The 15,145-nt window shown below is 43.6% G+C and overlaps 3 protein-coding genes and 1 pseudogene across 4 annotated transcripts; 2 read left to right on the forward strand and 2 right to left on the reverse strand.

The window, feature by feature from the left end:
- Window positions 1-551: 551 nt before the first annotated feature.
- Window positions 552-1,967, reverse strand: LOC141832947 (NAC domain-containing protein 43-like). Its single transcript, XM_074720316.1, has 3 exons — window positions 1,793-1,967; window positions 1,401-1,675; window positions 552-1,308 (listed from the first exon to the last, which is right to left on the reverse strand). Exons 1-3 carry the CDS (start codon window positions 1,965-1,967, stop codon window positions 649-651), a joined length of 1,110 nt encoding a protein of 369 aa, XP_074576417.1. The 3' UTR covers window positions 552-648.
- A 1,643-nt stretch (window positions 1,968-3,610) lies between these two features.
- Window positions 3,611-5,855, forward strand: LOC141841352 (protein IQ-DOMAIN 17-like). 2 transcript variants are annotated; one of them, XM_074729521.1, is made up of 5 exons: window positions 3,611-3,813; window positions 3,883-4,152; window positions 4,228-4,464; window positions 4,539-4,679; window positions 4,761-5,855. In XM_074729521.1, exons 1-5 carry the CDS (start codon window positions 3,673-3,675, stop codon window positions 5,481-5,483), a joined length of 1,512 nt encoding a protein of 503 aa, XP_074585622.1. In that variant the 5' UTR covers window positions 3,611-3,672; the 3' UTR covers window positions 5,484-5,855. The 2 variants fall into 2 exon arrangements, with proteins under 2 accessions (XP_074585622.1, XP_074585615.1); XM_074729514.1 differs by having other exon boundaries at window positions 3,611-4,152.
- Window positions 5,856-8,233: 2,378 nt separating this feature from the next.
- On the reverse strand, window positions 8,234-10,135 carry LOC141832938 (alpha-L-fucosidase 1-like). Its single transcript, XM_074720304.1, has 3 exons — window positions 9,392-10,135; window positions 9,077-9,316; window positions 8,234-8,997 (listed from the first exon to the last, which is right to left on the reverse strand). Exons 1-3 carry the CDS (start codon window positions 9,919-9,921, stop codon window positions 8,316-8,318), a joined length of 1,452 nt encoding a protein of 483 aa, XP_074576405.1. The 5' UTR covers window positions 9,922-10,135; the 3' UTR covers window positions 8,234-8,315.
- Window positions 10,136-11,946: 1,811 nt separating this feature from the next.
- LOC141825197 (scarecrow-like protein 28) lies at window positions 11,947-12,754 on the forward strand (annotated as a pseudogene).
- The last annotated feature ends 2,391 nt before the right edge of the window (window positions 12,755-15,145 follow it).

The following is a 15,145-nucleotide window of genomic DNA, read 5'->3' on the forward strand; positions in this document are numbered from 1 at the left end:
GCTCAAAAATGATGATTAATAACTTTACAGATGGACTTGTATAATATTTAGTACAATATTCCCATTTCCTAACATCACATTATTAATTATGTATTTTATGGCGGAAATATTTGAATATAAAATCTAGTTTCTATGTTAATTAAATACTCAACTAAAATACGTATCGCATCAGTTTTTTAGCAATCCATTTATATAGCATTATTAACTAAATGACAGAGGTAGACTATATATTTAACTAAGTTCACAAATATATACATTTTTATTTGTTTGTTTGGTACTATTTATTAACATCAATAAACTAGTTTGACTACACTTAATCAATCTACTACAATGTGATCAACACCATGCACTAACACAACAAAACTGTGTGTTAGTGTCGTTCATTCATCATGCATGTAATTGACATCATGTACGTGCGTATATATACATCTTTAGTATCATTCCATATATATTCACGCAATACACTGCTGACTGCACACTTCATCTCGTGATCGACATGCAATTATTATTTAATTGATGGGATGTTGGCTGCCAGAATAAAATTTCCCAATCGCTCGCTCTAATTAACTCTGTGTTAATTTATCATCGTTAAATTTCCATTCCACTTCCTCTGATTTGTTCGCCGGCCGGCCGGGCGGGCCGTTCCTTCTACCGGGAGGCACCGCTCATGTTGTCCGACATCGCCGACGTTGTCCTGGTCAAGCTCCACAGATCGCCATCCCCTCGTGGACGGTACACATCCTCCTCATTCTCCTCCACAAGTGTCCTGCAGCCAGAAGATGAGTCGATCTCGAATCCGAAGCAGCCTGCCTCGCCGGCGCCGTTTGTGCTGCCGTCGAGTTGAGAGGCAAGCAGACGGTCGAACGCAGCCCAGTCTCCGGTGATCGCCTCCTCCTCCACGGCCTTCATGCTGCATGATCCATCTACAGGAACAAAGCTGCAGTAGGGGTTATTATTGATGTTGGAGCTCTCGAGCGCTGGTAACTTCATGAACATCTCCAGCAGCCCGCCGCCGGCGGTCTCCCTCGGACGGCGATCGTCGATGCCGCCGTTACGATTGCAGCTCGTACCGCGTTCCCACTTGCACGATCTAGAACCCATGAATTGGAGAATCTGATCCAATGCGCCGCCTCCGTCGCGGCGACTAGTAGCAGAGGAAGAGTTGTTGGGGCCGGCGTCGACGCTGGGCTTGTGGTGGTGGTGATGCAGGTTCTTCTTCTTGAACACCCGGCACACTACCCACCCTTCATCTTGGTTATGATCACCGACTGCGTGATTCGTCGTCGTTTCTCCCATTGCGTCACCGATCTAAATTGTTGATTAATTACTCACATAAATAGATTATATATGAAATGAATTGAACAAACAAATTGAGTAGCTAGATAGGAATCATTAATTACGTGGATGAGATCTTGGGGGTGATCATCGAGCCTGTACTCGTGCATGATCCAGTCTGACTTCTGGCCGTGGGGGGCGCGGCCTTTGTAGAACACTAGTGTCTTTCGCATGCCGATCCGGCGGGCGGCGGAGTAGATGAGCTTGTCGCGGCCGGTGGCCTTCCAGAAGCCAGCGGCGGTGGCGCGGTTCGTGCGGGTGCCAGTAGGATACTTCTTGTCCTTGTGGCTGAAGAAGTACCAGTCGCTCTGCGGCGTCGACGACCCGATCCCACACTTCTCTGCAAACGTACGTATATCATCAAATCAAACGAAATTGGCTAGCTGCAGCAAGCTGCTCGATCTGATCGATCGATGTTTAACACATCCAAGTATTGATCATTAAGAAAATTACGCACCTTGGATGTCCCATGGCTCGAGCTTGTTGAGATCGACGTCGCGGATGACGTCGAGGTCGATCTTCTGGGAGGAGACCTTCTTGCGGAGGTAGTAGGAGAGGAGCTCCTCCTCTGTGGGGTGGAAACGGAAGCCCGGTGGAACTACAGACTGCCCGTTCACTTGGATCGTGCTCATGATCTCTAATTATATATTAATTAAGACTAATGAACTGATTAAAGGAAGCAAGAACGGGAGAAATTAGGAGGAAGCTAAGGGGGCAGGGCGAGGGAGCGATGGGGGGAAGACAGTGGCCGATCATCAAGCTTATTTATGTAGCGCAGAAATTAATTAACGATGCATCAAATTAATCAACAAATTAAGATATAGACGCGTCACCATGCAACGATCTTGTTGTTGTTGTTGATAACGATATATATATGGTCCCTAAAGCGAGATCGAGTAGCTAATGAGATCAGTGTAATATTTGAGAAAGAGCAACGTAACATAACACCTGACCTTGTAAATTAACTTTACAAAAGGGACCGTATCGATGGAGGGGGCCGGCAACAGGCTGCAGGTCAGCCAACTGCCACCAATCCATCGCTGTAAAGATCGGCAGGGCACAACTTTAATTAGTTTCATAGTAAAAATATTGAAAGCAAACAGTGTTTTTTATATATTAGTTTTGGAAAAGAGGAAAAAATGGAATCCAAGAATCGAGAACGTCTCGACGGGCTTGGTTTTAGATCGAATCTTAAAAATCTAGATTTAGTTCGACTTAATCCAGAACTGAAAAAAACATATTACAAATAATAAAATCTGCTCACTAACTTGTTTTATTTTTTTTCTTTTTAGAAAAAAACAGCAAGAAAAGTAAGAAGAGTTTCCTGTCCCACGTAGATTGCACTGGATCAGTCGTTTTTTTAATAAAATATATAGGATAGGTGGGAGGGAGAGCCTTTTCATGGGAGATGTACCCAGCCAACGCAGCAAGTGATATTTAAAAAAATAAAAATAAAAATAAGTTATAACGTATCCATCAATTATTCTCATGACTATTATTTTACGTTTCTAACAAAGATCCTTGAGCATTTATGGTAGATCCGGTGACACCAAAAGTCTGTGCTTACACGGCATATGCTAATGCTGCTTGTTATTGCAAGCAGTATAATTCCAAAAGTTCTAACTCCCCGCGTAGGCTTTATTCCTTGTTGTATGTAAGACATGCAGAATTGATCAAATGCAAGGAGATAATTGCAACAGACAATAGGGATGCTATTGCAGTTTATATATGGCTAACCAACTTGTTGACTTGAGTATCTAGACATCTAGTTCTTCATGATCTCATGCTTATACTATTCAACTAAAATACTATTCGACCATTTAAGGAATAGTCTCTATTTTGTCTTCCTAAGTTGTCTTTTTTTTTCAAATATCCTTGAGTTTTTTGTTTATGAAGATGAATTTTAAATCTACGATTTAGCATTTCGTTTTTTTAAATTTCCAACTGGTTCATGGGATCTTCCTTGTCTGCTGTGACACGGGTCATTGAACCGAGTGCCGGTCCGGTTCGGTCCGACCTCCAGGTACACCCATCACAAGGGCAGATTCAGGTAGCTCACTAGCTTTCAAATCGTGGGTCCAATCGAGACGCTGCACTCACTCTGGCTCACTTCGTGAACCGAGTCCCATGTCGCTGTCCTCCATGCCAAAAGGACTTTCACTCGCTCTTCCCTTCCTGCGTCGATAAAGATCCCTGCAAAAGTATGCTCGCGTGAAACTGGCTGGTGATTTCTCCCTCGTTGGCACTGTTGATGCTCTCTCTTTTGCTCTTGGGAATCGTTTGGCTAACGGTTCGTATCAACGGGTCGAGCTGCAGGTGGCGGAGCTCATCTTCTTCATGGGCAAGAAGAGCAGCGGTGGCGGAGGCAGTTCTTGGCTCACGGCCGTCAAACGAGCATTCCGATCTCCGACCAAGGATCCCGACGGGGCAACCTCCAGGCAACGCGAATCGCTCGACCAAGAAGAACAGGAAGACAAGGTTAGATTTTGTCTTGTTGGTTCTCCAGCTCCAACTCCCGCAGTGGTGTCATTGTTTTGTATCCTGCAGCAAAAACGGGAGAAGCGGAGATGGATCTTTCGCAAGTCGTACTCTCCGCAAGACCAGCAGCAACTCAGGGCCACGGTCGCCGTGCCGACGGTCACGGCCGAGCAGAGGCACGCCATTGCGCTGGCAGTCGCCTCTGCGGCGACGGCGGAGGCGGCGGTGGCGACGGCGAAGGCAGCAGCGGAGGTGGTGAGACTCACCAGACCTTCCTCTAGCTTCGTGAAAGAGCATTACGCGGCCGTCGTCATCCAAACCGCCTTTCGTGGATACTTGGTACTTGCATTCGCCTGTTTCCTCTCCGTCACCCCGGTATTGCTTTCATGACCCAAACTTGAATTTTGATGGAAGGCGAGGAGGGCGCTGCGGGCGTTGAAGGGGTTGGTGAAGCTTCAAGCGCTAGTGAGGGGCCACAACGTGCGCAAGCAAGCGAACATTACACTACGGTGCATGCAAGCGCTGGTGAGAGTCCAGGCAAGGGTGCGTAATCAACGCATGCGGTTGGCTCAGGAGTCATCCTCCTCCTCCAGCTATGACGCCTCTCTTTGTGACAACCAGTATCTACACGCCACAGATAGGACGTCCATGGTAACTGAAGCTTTAATGATCTCCTTTTCACTGAGACTTTTCTTGCTCATCGTGTTGCTGCTTGGTGGATTAAGCATTCGAGAGAAGGGAGCAGCTTTGCTGAAGATTGGAACGACCGCCCGAGAACAATGGAAGAAATCCAATCGATGCTTCGGCTCCAAAGGGATGCGGCGCTCAAGCGAGAAAGGGCCCTCTCTTACGCCTTCTCACATCAAGTAAGCAATTCCTTTGTTTTTCCGCCTCAGTTTTCTGTGGTTGTGTGCCTGACGCCGAGGTGTCTTGGTGTTCTTCCTAAGCTTCGGAGATCGGACCGACACCTATCACCGTCGTTGGAGGATGATTTCGACGGCGAGGCGGCTTCAGCTGGAGAGTATGGCCCGGTCCGGTGGATGGACCGTTGGATGGCGTCAAGGTCTTCTTTTGACAACAGAGCAAGTAGCAGGTCGCGCGTCTCCACAGAGTACCGTGATCCCATCAAGACATTGGAGATCGACACGGCTCGCCCTTTCTCCTACGCCGTCTCCGCCAATCCTCGCCGTCAATCGCCCCAAGCCTGGCACCCATCTTCCCCCCTCCAACGATCTCCCGCCACGCCGTCGCCCTCCAAGGCGCTCCCTTTGCAGGTCCGCTCCGACAGCCCCCACGCCGGGCGCGACGAGCGGAGATTCTCTACCGCCCATACCCCCCGGCAGCTGCAGCAGCAGCACCCTTCCGCGGCGGTGCCGAACTACATGGCGGCGACGGAGTCCGCCAAGGCGCGAGTGCGATCTCTGAGCGCCCCGAGGCAGCGCCCGGGGACGCCGGAGAGGGGCGTCGGCGTCTCGGCCAAGAAGCGGCTGTCTTTTCCGGCGCCGGATCCATACGGGTGCTCGCAGAGCCTGCGCAGCCCGAGCTTCAAGAGCGCTGCCGGTTGGTTCTCCGGGGAGCAGCAGTTCAACGCGTCGCCATCCTGCAATGACAGCGTCGGGGGAGAAGCGTCGCCATCGTCGACAACGGACCTCCGGCGGTGGCTCCGGTGAGCGGGGCACCGTGCTTCATTTGTGCTGTGCCCGTACCTTAGCTGTAGCTTTTTCTTGCTTTTTGCGTCGGTGGGCTCGTCGTCTCGTGCAGTGGGGTGGGATTGGGGAGCGCGATAGCTTTTAATTGAGAAGGTGGTGGTGTTGGCAGGCAAGGCCATGTGTGGGAGTCTGCTCTGCAACTGAGCTCTAAAAGAAGTGCAAGTGATTGGTTCTCATGGCGTGGATTGCCAGCCTTCGCCCTTGATGGGAAATCATGGGACGTGGCGTCACATCCTGCGTTGAGTTAGAGCACAATGACAGAACAACAAGAGAGAGAGAGAGCGCTTCTAATTAATCTTGTTTAAAGTTGGTATTAGCGGTAATAATTGTCACTTTGTTGCATGATCCTTGTAGAAAACGACATTGCGGTTGTTTGGTGTTTGCTAATGACGTTGCGATGTTGCCCTTAAACATCATTAACCCCTTAAACATTTAATCTCCTAACACTTTAACTTCTTAAACCTCTTAACTTTTTCTTTTAAAAATCTGATAATATCAACATTATTGCTGATTTTCACAGGCTCCTTTTTCTTTTTGAGTTTTGACTGTGAAGTGAAATCCTTTGACCAAGTGTCTCATTTTCCCAGTCGTGACTGTATTATTTTAAAGAAATGAAATCATTTAAAAAAGTGGAATCCACTAATTGTGAACATAAAAATACACCAAAGTGGCTTCCAAGACACGGTGTGATAGTTATGTCCTCTGAGTATGGTGCGATATATTAAATATTAAGTATTTGAAATTCAAGATTGAATTGGGCCACTATTTTCACTTTCCAAATCATCAAGATATATTAAATATTAAGTATTTGAAATTCAAGATTGAATTGGGCCACTATTTTCACTTTCCAAATCACCTCGATGATGATGAAAAATTTATGTGAGGTTGAATTGATCACACTCTCCGAATTAATTGACTCAAAAGACTGAATACTTGATATCAAAATGTGATGGTTAGATTTGTCAATGACATGTCAGACATCTCAAATTTGAGACTCAACTACGATAAATTTATAAAGATTTTCTCTTAAATAGATAATGGACCCAAGAATATTAACTGTTTAATTGGATCACTATCCTTGCTTCTTCGATTTAGATGGCTTATCCGATTTATCCTTAATAGTTGGTGGAAAATTGTTATGAGATCAAACCAATCACTTCAGTATTAGTCAGCTAAATATCTTACGCCAACTTACAAAAAAAAAGAACATAAATCATCCTGTAACATGTTGATCCAGGGGTTGCATTAACCTTGGCAACATTTAACTGCTAATCCCACAGCTTGAGCTCGCATTGTAGGAATTGATAAATCCAACTCTAAATCCTCGAATAGAGAGAGAGGTCTTTTGACAGGCCACATTATATGAACCCTGCTCCTGTGGAAGCTTTCTGCATCTAAAACATCTGCCTCACTGATGACTTGCATATGTCGGCCCAACCCGACAAATATTTCATGGACCCGGATTTGGAGTTTGAGAGGAAAACTAGTTAAACAAAACCCGATTTGAAATCCCAAATTACTTCTCATGTTATGGCCAGCCTTGTTCTATAAAGTATAGGGAATTTAAGGCTATTTCTGTTCTAACGATGCTTTATTTGTCTTCAGTTGGACGACGAGAATTGATCGGCAAGGAACCTTTCTCTTTGATTTCATGTTCTTTGGTTAATCCTTGAGGCCATTATTCCATGACTTGCACTAACTTGACTCTTGGCGAGAGGACTTTTGTCGAGCATCCCGGTGATCACCTGAACAAGTTTTGCTTTTCAAGTTATTCAAGTTAAAATTTGCATCTAACCTACAAAGTCCAAGCAATCTCGGTGGTTAAAGCATCCCATTTGCCAGTTTGGATCTGAATAGACACTTCACATAGACTTGCCTGTGGTCCTTTCTACATGTCATGTGTGCAGCGGCACCTAATTACTCTAAGTAAAAACCTGTCCATTATCCTGGTCCTCACTTGAGTTTATCCTCGTACTTTCTGAAGAACGCATGGGAAAAGAAGACAAAAAATACTACACATCCTTCATATTCAGAGGAAAAAGAAAATCAAACCTTAAGCATGGCAACAATTGTATCTGTCCATTCTGTACTATGTAACGGAATCTGGTGTCCTTGAGTAAGAGGGCTATTTCTTATAAATAATGTGGTTGTATAAAGCTTATTCCATTCGAGTTAGTGGAAGGGAATGGAACCATTCCGTTCCTTTTCGAGTGCTTAGCAGTTGGCACTCTGTTTTCTTCTATTTAGTTTGCAAGTGCGTCTCTGTCACGCTTGGTCGGTCTTAAGTGGCAAACAAATTGCATTAGTCACAATGAAAAGCATTAAAAATTTAGAGTAGAACTGAAGCTGTAATTTTACATTCACATATCATTTCGTGCTCTGCAAATTTGCATGCTTTTCAGTGACTCAATTGCCACTGCTCCCAACAACCGGTCGATGAGATGAAGGAAGCTACTTCTATCTGGGCAATAGACAAAGTGGCCCGGTGGTTGTCGGGCGGTGGCTTTCCGTTTGAATAATTGCAGTGCCTTTCACGTTATCACCGTCGCAGCATCAGGCCAGAATTAGTTTCCATTAACCCGAAAGAGATGAAGTTATTTTTTTTTTCAAAAAGAGAAAATAAATGAAGGTTACACTCAACGCCCACCGTTTGGAATGCACGTCTCTGTTGCGTGGCAAAGTCTCAGAGGTCAGGATGAAAGGTAAGTGCTCAATTATAATCAGATTGTTGAAGTTGCTAAGCTTCAAATTAAAAGACGAAGATGTGTTTGTTCAATGGTATGCTTTCATACTTTATTGAAATCCAACGGTGCATTTAGTGAAGGGGTCGTAATGCAGGCCCAAAGCTGTCAGCAGCGGAGGCCCACGCGACTTGGTGATCCGAATCTTCACCCGCGCCGCCGTCACCTCCGCCCTCAGCCGATGGAGCCGCTTGTACCCCACCGTCGTCCCCTTCGCCACCAGCTTCTTGTCCGCGTACACCTCGTGCTCCATGATCCTCTGTCCCAACGATATCGCTTCCTGGACCCTCACCACGTTGAAACTCGTGTTGGCCTTCGGCAGCGCGAGCTCGATCCAGTGCCCGTGCTTCTGCTCGTCGCCTGCGGCAGCCCAGTAGGTCTGGTCGTCGCAGTCAAGCACGTTGGCGGCTGCAAATCCGCCGTCCCGACCGCCTCTCTCGCTGCTGGCTTTTGCCTTGCTTCCGGCTGCGAGGTCGGCCGAGAAGATACTAGTGATCGCCTTGCGGAAGTCCTTCAGCCGCTGCATGTCGTCGCCAGAGACAAGCCCGGTGCGGCTCGGTGGTACATTGAGCAGAAGAACGCAGTTACGCCCCACGGAATTGTAGTAGATGTTCAAGAGCTGGCTCACCGATTTGGCTGTCTGGTTCTTGTGCCAGAACCACCCGGGCCGGATTGACACGTCGCACTCCGGTGGCACCCAGTCCGTGCCGTGTGGATCGCCAGTGTTCAAGTAGCTGCTTCCGGCGATTCAAACAAGTGAGCTAATGCCACTAATGAGCTCGAATTGGGGGAGAAAATAACGATCGTCTTCACCTTTCAAGACTCGCATCTCCAATCCTGAGCATAGTGTGATTGACGGTGGACCAGCAGGTGGCTCCGGCGGCTCCCATCTCGTCTCCCACCCAACGTACATCGGGCCCTGCGTCGGAGAAGATATTGATAGAGCTCTGCAGCCGCTTCACCGTTGCGAACCAGTCCTTGAAGTAGTAGTTCATCTTAGTCGCGTTTGCCCCCTTCGCACCGTCGAACCATATCTCCGATATGCTCCCGTATCTGCACCGCCAAATCAATCATCCAATTAGAATTCCTTATATCGACATTCATCTGAATTGTCACAGAGTTGCTGACTTGGTGAGCAATTCATGGAGCTGGGCCATGTAAAACTCGTTGTACTCCACTTCCCGGCCGTAGGTCTTCTCATGGCGATCCCACGGCGAGAGATACAGGCCGACGTCGATCCCCTTCGCGCCGGCGGCCTTAACAAATTCCCGGACAACGTCTCCTTTGCCTTCCTTCCACGGGCTCTTTCCCACCGAGTGGTCAGTGTACCTCGACGGCCACAGGCAGAATCCGTCGTGGTGTTTGGCAGTGAGTATGACCAACGAGGCACCGACGGCCTCCGCAGCCTCCATCCATTGCCCGGCATCCAAATTGGCCGGGTCGAAGAGCGAGGGGCTCTCCTCTCCGGTGCCCCACTCGGAGTCGGTGAAGGTGTTCATGCCGAAGTGGAAGAACATGATGAGCTCGCGGCGGTGCCACTTGAGCTGCGATGCAGACGGAATGGGCAGCACTGGCAGCGGAGGCGTTGCGGAATCGGAGAGGACGAAATGGCAGAGGTGAAGCAGGGCCACGATCCAAACCCATGCGTTGCACCTCATCGCGGCCTCTGCTTCACAGTGCAACAACGATTCTAGCTTGGAATTTGATGTAGAGAGGACAATCTAGTGATGGAAAAGGCGAGATAGAAGAGGACTGAGGGACGAAATCATAGCTGAGAAAGGGTGAAAAGGTTTGGGGTGGAATCTATAGAGACGGATGGTATCGAGATGAGAACAGATCACGCAAAAGCGAGATCGTTCACGGGCTGGCTGGCAATTCACTGCATGTTAAACCAGGGGCAGAGGCTAAAGAATACAAATAGGAATTTGGCCTTTTCTTTAGTGTCTGGATTCTCAAGAAGCATGGCAAGGCTCAGGCTCATGCAGTTTTGACATTTTGAGTTTTGCTCTCCATGCTCGTTAACCTTTTTTTTTCTTCCTTTTTGGAGATTAATTTTTTTATAAGTAAAATACATTTAAAAAATTTATAAATGCAGTAGATCTTTTAACGAGCATGTTCTTTTTGTTGGTCAAGAAATCGAATTATCAGATCTGCGGGTTTTAATCGAATCATTCTGCATGGTGGATGATATGCAGAAGAAGGATACCATCTTGTCTTATTTTAGTAAAATATATAATTTAGAATGATTAATCATTAGAGGGGAATAATTTATTTTTGTCAGGAACACTGTAGCTAATGTGAATTATGACTCAAACATAACGACAATCGCATGATGTGATGCTTGTTTATTTGCACAAATAAAAAATATATATATAATTAAATTTTGGATTCTTTCCCTAGAAAATGTTACCGAGTGGTTGCTTTTGTATTATGTTATTTGAGGGCGGTGCGCGTACGGATGTAAATTTAGATAGATTAAATCGGATTGAATCTAAATAAAAATATTATTAAAAATTTAATATTAGTTCGAATTGGAATTCAATTAGAAAATAATTCGATCGATTAAAAAAATATAATAATTTTTTATCTTTTTTTAAATACTTCATCATTATTATATTAACATTCTACTAATAATGAAGAAAATATCTTAATTTTTAAAATAAAATTTGATTCAATAACAAAAATTTTAAAATTTAAATTCAGATAAATTTGAATCCGATCTAAATTTAAAAATCTAAAATCCTTAATCCGAATCCAACCTAAATTCAAAAACCTCCCAATCTTAATTTGATATTGTTCGAATCAACTAGCATGGGATTCATTTTTTACATCCTTAGTTACGCATAGGGAGATTTAGCCGCTTCATATATTTTTGTCAATTTCATTTACATGAATCAAATAAAAGCATATATATATATATATTAACTATTCTATTTTTATAAAATATTTTTTCATATTTATTTAATATTCGTAAAAGCCCTGAATATCAATTTGGATTCTAATCTAATCAAAAACCAAACCTAAAATTTTCTCTCTTTTTTTGCTTTTTTTTTTAAAAAAAAATCAGGTCACAAGGCAGACCATGTAAGACGACGGAGACTTTTTGCGAGACTTTTTGCGATGATCTAAGGACGTGCTTCGATGGGGCATATAATCTGATGCCCCTTGCCCTAATCTATATATAAATCCAGTTCCCATTGTCTTCAACCGTATTGTATGATAGTATACAAAGCCCACTACTAGATTTCACATTAGTTTCATAATGAATGAGGCCATATGTTTCAGATCACAAAGTCTATAGCTCAATTTGCACCACATTACCATACTTCCAAAATCTGCAAGCAGAGAAACTGATCAGCATAGCTACGAACCAGTGTCAGATATTTATCTAATTCTGTTCACGAAGTGCTCATACAAGTGATCCCATTACTCAATGATTGTGTGTGGATGAGTTGGAGCAATTGATGGATCACACACCATGGAGAGTGCACAAGATCAGTTTTTTAGGCTGATCAAAGGAATAATCAATAAAAAAAAGGAGTGAATGAACTTATACTGTTTGATGATAACTTGCTGCATTGTTCTACTTCTTCTGAGATATCTGATACACTTCTAATCAGTTATTGGCCGTGCACACGCGAGGCGGCCGCTTCGCGTGCGACTGCAAACGAGGGGGCCGCTGCATGCCTCGCCAGGCGACGAGCGACCGCACTGCACGCGAGGTGGCCGCTGCCTCGTCCAACGGCCGGTTCGCAAGGTCGGCGGAGCTCAGTTCCAAGCAGGAGCTCATCGGAACAGGGCTCAGGCTCTCGCGGCTCTCGGAGTCGTTGAGCCTCCCCTTCGAGCTCCGCGCCGTGGTGGACAGGGCGGAGGACGTCCGGTTGTGGATGCTTCATCTCGAGAGGCATGAGTGCGTAGCCGTCAACTGCGTTCTGATGATGCATCGGGAGATCATCTATGACGAGACCGGGAAGGTCTGCTCTGATCTTATTGAGCTCATCAGGAGCACGAACCCTGAAATTGTGGTGATGGCAGAGCAAGAAGTGAAACACAGTGAAGCCAACTGGGGGGAGAAGGATGCCCAGATTATTAGAGTACTATGCCGCCGTCTTCGATGCCTTGGATCACGCAATGCCCAAGGATAGCCTTGCTAGGATCAAGGTCGAAGAGATGTTTGTCAAAGAGTTTCATGCGAAGACGATGAATTAGTTGAAAAACACAAGAATTTCGAGGGTTGGATCGGAAGATGATGGAGGATGGTGGCTTGGCTTCAGAAGCCTGGGATTTGGACAAAGAGAGATTCTTCAAATTTGCATGATACTGAAAATGTACAGCTCCAGCTAGAAGTACAGTTCGGAGAAGCAAGGAGAAGGTGAAGGAGTCACTCTCAATTGGTCGGATCAGCCTCTGTACACTGTCTCTGCTTGGTTTCCTTCAAAAATTGCACCAAGTTCCTCTATATCTCAATCAAACCCGCTGGCTTCTGCATGAATTTGTCGTGATATTCTTCACAGTTCTTATAGATACACGAATTCTTTATTGTTTTTTTTAGTCCCATCATATTCATAGCATTTATACAGGTAATATAATAAGTTTCTGTAGTTGTTAGTTTGTTGCCTGGCAAATACTTGTAGTTGCTCGAACTGAAATTGAAAGGTTCAAACACAATTGTTGTTCTTCGATTACTCATCGACTGATTTGATATTCAAGCTTTTAAAGTCATATTCTTCAACCTCTCCCAATTCGCCACGTGGATGATTGCTAGAGCTGTCTGATTCAAAGATCGCAGCTCATGCACACGAGGGATATTGATTTTATAAAATTGTAGTATCTTCTAAGTATGCAAAGAAGATACGCTTTATAAAACTCATATTGTTTGACCTACTTCGATTATTGTCTGATCTGCCAAAATCTGTCTCTTCAGTAAAATCTATTACTTTCTGCTCTATTTGATAATTAAGTTTCATGCGACGATATATAATAGTTGTTCTATCAGTCTAAACTTGGAATTCTTTAAGATGTCTTAATGTCTTCTACAAAATGAGGTGTTTGATGCTTCATTTAATTGAGGCATCACTTGGCATTGAGTTATTCTTTTTTTCATTCTATTCTAATGATGCACGAGATTGCTCTAGTTAAATAGGCATGCTTTCCTTGGCTTATAGCATTTCTGTTCTAATAAGCTATGAGCTTTTTGTCGTTGCCGATTATAGGTGTAAAATTATTCATATTTTTATTAAACAAGATAAAATTGCATTAATTGTAATTTTTTCTTATCGTATCAAACACTGCTGATGTGGTGAGCATCAGGTGGCATAGTTAAGCTAAGCTAGAAGACAAAGTTAAGAAGAGCTCAGGTCAAATCAAGTTGAGCTCGAGTCCGATACTCAAATCAACTTTGGATTAAGTCGACCGATAGAAGATTTCAAGTCAATTCTATCCTAGTCGCATTCAAATATGATTTGTCCAAATTAAAATTTTGATTCAACTTGGCAATTGTGTAAGCATCTATCACAAAGAAATACAAAAAAGGTGTTGAAGTGTCAATCACTATGAGAGGGATCCCTCGATAAGAAAAGGAAGAGGTGTGTCGTCTAAGTATTAGAATCATTATTTCGTTTTCTACTTAAAGGTAATCAGTTGCAACTTCAAGGCAAGCAATTCATGACTCGACTCTTCTTATATTTCTCCATTCGTTATCTCTATTTTTTCTTTGAGGTATGACTTGAACATCGGAGGAGCTTTGTCAATATTTGCCTTAGCCTCCTTTCCAACTTTTTGAGTCTTTTCAAATTTTTGTTTGAAGGACTTTCTTACTACTCGATGTTCCGAAAGCCAACCTAAAATAAGTCGATCTATTCGAAGTCCGATCTAAAGAAAATCGGTCTATTTTAAGTCAACTCGACTTTTATATATCTAGTCGATCGAAATTACTTGATCATGATTATTTTATGGAGTCATCTTATCATGTGATTTTGGACTATATCAACTACAAAATTTAAAATAAATCTTTCTCCAAAATATTTGTTCAAAATAAACGGGGCTAAGTAAATATTTTTTCTTGTGAAAACACGAATTCTAAAATGGATCTCTCCAATTCAAAACTATCCAAATTAGTTAGTTATCTTCCCGCATTGTATGAAATCACTTTTCTTTAACCACCAAACTACTACATCAAATAATTTAATAAATAATATTTTCATCAAAAGTATCTGACTAGAAGGTGATCAAAATCATATATTAATACATTCAAGCTGGAGGATAAATTGTACTATCAGAAATGTGCAATTGGCAATCAAATTTCCTGTCAATCACGAACAGCTCGATATATGAACAACACATATATTCATATCAAAATCAGAATATTGGTGAATTTTGATATATATAAAAATTTATTAATTATGAAATATTTATTTAAAATTAAAAACATTGATCCATTCTGTGCTTGGCTCATCCGACTACTCTTATTCTTTTAGCCAGTTTGGCATATATGATCAGTCTCTGACTCGTCAACATGACGATTAGCTCTTTCAACCGTCCAATTCCCTCAGTTTGTCCGTTGGTTTAGAGGAGGAACATGTACGTAGCATGGACTGTGAAGCTACCAGCAGCAGTGAAGCTGAAGGGCGTACGTGCTCACTAAGCTATTCAACTTTAGTTATTATTTCTTATTGAGGTTTATGAACAAGTACAAGGATCGTATGGCAGTTTGCATTACAATAGTTCAGGAATAATGAAGCTTAATTGTGTTGGCTATTCCTTTGATATTATTGTTATCTAATTACATATATAACACATGGTTGAATGATGCTAAGACCTATCATGCAACTATGGAAGCAACAATCGAACAACCATAAACTTTTTGACGTTCGATAGTGTTAA

The sequence above is a fragment of the Curcuma longa genome, chromosome 1, assembly GCF_044706935.1.
Source record: "Curcuma longa cultivar G26 ecotype Majalengka, Jawa Barat chromosome 1, ITB_CL_G26_1.1, whole genome shotgun sequence".
NCBI classification, from domain to species: domain Eukaryota; kingdom Viridiplantae; phylum Streptophyta; class Magnoliopsida; order Zingiberales; family Zingiberaceae; genus Curcuma; species Curcuma longa.

Excerpts from the sequence above, each read along its gene's own strand:
- LOC141832947 (XM_074720316.1), bottom strand. The coding sequence starts at position 1,967 with ATGAGCACGATCCAAGTGAACGGGCAGTCTGTAGTTCCACCGGGCTTC. Across the intron at positions 1,676-1,792 it reads CGAGCCATGGGACATCCAAG|AGAAGTGTGGGATCGGGTCG; the intron begins GTGCGTAATTTT and ends GTACGTTTGCAG. Across the intron at positions 1,309-1,400 it reads ACCCCCAAGATCTCATCCAC|ATCGGTGACGCAATGGGAGA; the intron begins GTAATTAATGAT and ends TCAACAATTTAG.
- LOC141841352 (XM_074729514.1), top strand. The coding sequence starts at position 3,673 with ATGGGCAAGAAGAGCAGCGGTGGCGGAGGCAGTTCTTGGCTCACGGCC. Across the intron at positions 4,153-4,227 it reads CCGCCTTTCGTGGATACTTG|GCGAGGAGGGCGCTGCGGGC; the intron begins GTACTTGCATTC and ends TTTTGATGGAAG. Across the intron at positions 4,680-4,760 it reads CTTACGCCTTCTCACATCAA|CTTCGGAGATCGGACCGACA; the intron begins GTAAGCAATTCC and ends GTTCTTCCTAAG.
- LOC141832938 (XM_074720304.1), bottom strand. The coding sequence starts at position 9,921 with ATGAGGTGCAACGCATGGGTTTGGATCGTGGCCCTGCTTCACCTCTGC. Across the intron at positions 9,317-9,391 it reads CTCCATGAATTGCTCACCAA|ATACGGGAGCATATCGGAGA; the intron begins GTCAGCAACTCT and ends TTGGCGGTGCAG. Across the intron at positions 8,998-9,076 it reads GGAGATGCGAGTCTTGAAAG|CTACTTGAACACTGGCGATC; the intron begins GTGAAGACGATC and ends CGCCGGAAGCAG.